Source organism: Parasteatoda tepidariorum, chromosome 4 (genome assembly GCF_043381705.1).
Source record: "Parasteatoda tepidariorum isolate YZ-2023 chromosome 4, CAS_Ptep_4.0, whole genome shotgun sequence".
In the NCBI taxonomy this organism is placed as follows: domain Eukaryota; kingdom Metazoa; phylum Arthropoda; class Arachnida; order Araneae; family Theridiidae; genus Parasteatoda; species Parasteatoda tepidariorum.
Genome location: NC_092207.1, coordinates 48058189 through 48063279, shown reverse-complemented (window position 1 = coordinate 48063279; position 5091 = coordinate 48058189). Strand labels below are relative to the sequence as shown.

The 5091-nt window shown below is 29.8% G+C and overlaps 1 protein-coding gene across 1 annotated transcript; it reads right to left on the bottom strand.

Moving 5' to 3' along the window:
- Positions 1 to 3159: 3159 nt before the first annotated feature.
- Positions 3160 to 4371, bottom strand: LOC107457546 (glutamate receptor ionotropic, delta-2-like). The gene has a single exon (XM_016075718.1). It carries the CDS (start codon positions 4369 to 4371, stop codon positions 3160 to 3162), a length of 1212 nt encoding a protein of 403 aa, XP_015931204.1.
- Positions 4372 to 5091: the final 720 nt, after the last annotated feature.

The window sequence follows — 5091 nt, the reverse complement described above, 5'->3', positions numbered from 1 at the left end:
GAAAACTATTTTAAAAGTTGTATCCGTCTGTACACAGATCGCTAACTATTTTTATAAAATAAGTTGTGATATCAGGTAAAATAATTTGTGATTTGACGAAACTATTTATTTTGAAGAAAGTGTTCTCCTATATCTGGTATCAATATATTTAAAAATTATTTATCAGTAAATAAAAATAAAAATTGGAGTTTTACAGAAATGATTCGAGAAATTAAGTATATTTAAATTGTTTATTGATTTACTTTTAGTAAAATGTACTGTGTGCAAAAAAATACAGTGTGCAAGAAGAAAATAATAAATAAAAAAAAAAATACAAAAATGGATCAAACTGAATAACTTCAGATCTAATGATCGGATTTTCTCGTACAAGGACTGAATCTAGTTTCGAGGTGACTTTAAATATGCTGATTATAAAAAGTAGATTATATTTTAAGTTATAAATCAGATACGAAAATGCTCCTTTGAATAACACCTTCTTATCGAAAGCTTTCTTATTTCTGACAACAGAAATATCAAATATAGTTGTAATAGTTTAGTCAGGAGGGCGATCCAAAGTTGAGACCTCTAATGTTTATTTTACTTTTAGCGTATTTCACCATATTTTGAGAATTAAGCGAATTGAAAAATTTTTGCAAACAGCTATACAATTTGTTTATCCAGAGATGCTAAATATAACTTTTAGTAAATATTTATTATTTTTTATAATTTTGTTTAATAATAGTCGAAAACATTTTGAACTGTAAGGGTCACAAATTTTTGCACCATTTTAAAGAATACTGTTTTATTAGGCAAAAATTTAAATTTAAGTAAATCAATCTTGAGAAATCGAAATTTAAATAACTGATTTTTTTTAAAATTTGATTTCTCTGAAACTATTTTTGTATTTTGACATATGAAATTATATTCTTGAAGATGATGTGAAAATCTGTATACCTTGCAACTCAAATTTTTTCCAACTAATATTAAATAAAATAATATAAAATGATAATAAATAATTATTAAAATTAAATTTTTTCGGGGTGGGGGGGGGAGAACTATCTTTGGATAAAAAATTTTTATAATTGTACGCAAAAATTTTTCAGTTCTCTTTAAAAAGTTCTCGAGATAGCGCGAAATACCCAAAATATAAAATTAACATTAAGGGGTCTGAACTTTGACCTGCTCTTCTGATCCTTCACAGAGTGCGGATATCCCTCACATTTTGGGGGTCAGGAATCATAATCCATCGAAAGAAAAGGTGTGTCTGTGCCGAAATTTTCATGTCTGTCTAATATCGTTTTCACTAATTTGCATAGTTGAGATCACCCTCTGGAACCATAAAGATTGCGTCCTAGCACGTGAAAATCCGATCATTAGATTAAAGATTATTCGGGGTGTTCCCCTTTCTTGCACAATAGATAATGAAAGACATAATATCATGTATATCAGAGAATAACTGTCTTATAAAATAAGTTTCGTTACGATATGTTTGCAACAGTTAGAATACAAATGTGGAATAATTACTCGGCTCATAATTATTTAAGCAGCCTCTAATTGTCTCGAGGATCCATCTTCAACCATACTATATTAAAATTTGTCAGTAAACATTGAAATAATGACGCATAAAAATCGTTCTATAAATAGCACAAGAGGAATAAGGTTCAAAATGAGAATAATTCGTTAAAAATGAAAAATTACACAAATAGTAGTAATATGAATAGTAGTAATTATGAAAAATTACACAAATAGTAGTAATTTCATTGACTCGACTTAAGCTAAAACAGCCAAGCAATAAGATGACAGTTTGATGAATTAGAACATTGGTCATTAAGGACGCAGGGGAGAAGGACCTACATTTCTCTTTCGATAGAACGAAAGGTAGAAAAGAAAACGATAGACAAGTCGACAGGTTTTTTTTCTTCAACCGCATCTCTATTTCTCGAAGTCTATTACAGTCCCTTTTTGTTTTTCGCCAAGCTACTTTATTTTTTAACAAACTTGAATTTTTATCGTGAGAAAATGAAGACGAAGCTTTACAAAATCTGTAAAAAATTTCATACCCAAAATTTAATATTTTGTATGTATAGAAATAACGTTAAAATACATTTATAAATAATAAGGATTTTAATTATTTTTTAAACGTAATTGTAAGTCAGAATTTTATTTTCGTATTGCTGCATAAAAGTAGAATGTTAGAATAAAATGAGAAAAAAAAAACAATGAATGAGTGAAATTAATTTTTCGAAACTTTAGTATATTCTAATTAATGTATTCAATGATACATTTCAAAATATTTAAAAAAAAAAAAGGAGAAAATAAAATTTAAAATGCATTAAAAGTAAATAAAGTAATGAGACTGAGTTTATTATAACTTAAATAAGACATTCTAATCATTAATGCAGTTGAAAATATTTTCTAAAATATGAAACGAAATAAGACTGTCAGATTAAAATGCTAAAAAATTGAAATAATGAGATAGAATTTATTACACTAAGCAATAAGATTGAGTTTATTTTAAATTATGTATCAACTTTGCTTTTCAGATGCATCGAAGTTTAGAGTGCATAAATGCGATACGTAGACGCATTTTAATTAAAAAATGATAGAATTATGAGCCTAATTCTTCTGAATCCCATACATATTTAAGGAGTAGTAGTAAAATAAAGTTTTAAAAATTGATGTAGTTCTATTAATTTATAGATATATATTTATGTAGATGATTAAATACCGGCATATTTTGGCTATTATCAATACTTGATGTGCTATTCAGATTGCATAATAGTAATGAACGAAAACAAAACACTAATTTTTACGAAATTTTACAAAATGTAATAAAATTTTTTTCAAAAGGTTTTACAAAAATGTTAAACTTTTTCTCACTTAAAGTAGAATTTTTTTATAATAATGATTTATTTTGGATTGCAATTTGAATTATTAATTAAAGCCTTTAAGATATATTAAAATGCTAAATAAAAGAGTTGGTTCAAAATTTGACTGAAACATTGGTTGCAATATGTTGCGTATTCAAGAATAAAAATTGATTAACTTTCAAGGTTGCTAATTGCTTTTCTTTTCTTTATAACGTATAAGCAAATTGTCAAGATATTATGGTTTAACGCTCACTTAACATTTAAGCTAATGCTATGCATAGGCACATATTTATATCATATATATGGGTATTCACGTCTGCTTTTTCCAACAATATTCTGTGATGAAAATAACTATGGATAAACCGTTGCCAATAGCAAAAACAACTATCGCACCTGATAAATCTTGAACAGATAATGGACGATTAATTTCCTTGAATTTTAATGAACCAATGTACTTTAGCCAAGAGTTGTACATTTCATCTTCCAGAATTTTGTTATAAATACCAGCATATTTAATTTTCATAATGACAGAATTCAGTTCCTCTTTGCAGCAAAAATCTTTTCTCACACCCAATGCCATTCCAGAAGAAAAAGCTGTATCTTCAGAAATGTACATTCTCGTGAATGGAGCTTTTCCAAATCTGAAATATAGAAACATTCGGCTACCCAAATGTGCTGTTTTCCCGTCAAAATGGGTTTCTGTTTGCGATTCCTTAAGAGTTGTGTACCAATTATTCTTCTTGATAGTATTAGCCAATAGCGCAAGGTCCTCTCGTCCGGTTGCAAGCAAACCTGGAATTGAGACAGTTCCTTTCACATCAAGGCATCTGTACTGCCCTCTGGTGACCGCTACAGCTAATTCATGGAAGTCTCTAATTGGAGTTTCTCTTAAAGGCATACTTAAAAATGATGAAAGGGCACCGGAGTAGCTCACTGACAGAACTAATGATGCGATCCACCAAAATCCCAGAAGAGTTCTTTGATAAAAATGTTCATCATTTAAAGATTGGTGCATTAGTGTTCCAAAGAGATACAACAGACGTTCGAAGTAGGATGGACCAGAAGAAGATAGTAGCCAAAACAAAAGTGGGACTACAAAAATAAGAAGTACTATGCTGCACCAAGTAATAACATCGAAAGGATAAATGAAAGCATAGTCTTTGGGTAAATATCCGGGTAAAGTAGTAACATACGTTAATTCATACGTACCATACGGCTCGCTGAAATCGACGGCTTTTGTTCGATCTTCCGTGATGGAAGTCCACAAAGTAAAGTCTGATTCGCCTCTAAACACTTGTCCTATCATACCAGTCCAGTTACCATCTTTGGTCTGTCGTCCCCACTCTCTATCAGGAGGTACATTAACGTTGTATTTGAACCTTAGAACTTTGGCCAGAATGTTTAAAAATTTTCCTTCTGAGCCTAGTAAGTAAACTCTACCACCAACATCCTTAGCAACTTCAACCACTCGAGGAAGAGGAATTGCGGAAACAGTGATATTAGATGGGAATCTCTGGACCATTGCATCAAATTTGTTTACAAAGTTTAAGCAATCAAATTAATGTTTAAAAGTTTACCCTTTGACAAGTTGCAACAATCAAATCATGGCTTAAAAGTTTTTCATCTGAAATCCTAATTATAAATTCTACAATCAAAATCCTTGTTAACGTCAACCAGGGGAGGAAGAGGAATTGCAGAAATAGTGATATTATGTGGGAATCACCTGACCATTGAACTACATTTACTTGCAAAGCTGCAACAATCAAATCAATGTTTAAATGTCTTCATCAGAGCTTAAGTAAACTCTACCATCAACATCTTTATCAATCTCAGTTATTCCAGAGAATGAAATTTCAGAAGCGGTGATGATGGGAATCTGCAAATCATTACACATCATTTGCCTGCAAAGCTGCAACACTCGAATTCCTATGATTAAGAAATGCGTGCTAAACATTTCTTTTACAATAAATAAAGAAATAAGTATAAGAAATAAGTTTTACAAAAAATAAGCGGCCTGATAATAAAAACAAGTGTGTACATTTACGTTCTTGCTACATTGAAAATATTATAATCTTTGTTTACTTTCGAATTATTTAAGTAATTTAAGTTATCGTATTTGCTTTCTTATTGTTTGTTTTGTGCATAATAATTTTGTGAGATTTGATTGAGGCAACATGTTTCCTAAAATTACTGCGTTTTATCGAAAAAAAGATTTCTTTTCATTCGCCGTTCTCAATTTTAG

Bases quoted from the DNA above. Each gene is read 5' to 3' on its own strand.
- LOC107457546 (XM_016075718.1), bottom strand. From the start codon at position 4,371: ATGGTCCAGAGATTCCCATCTAATATCACTGTTTCCGCAATTCCTCTT.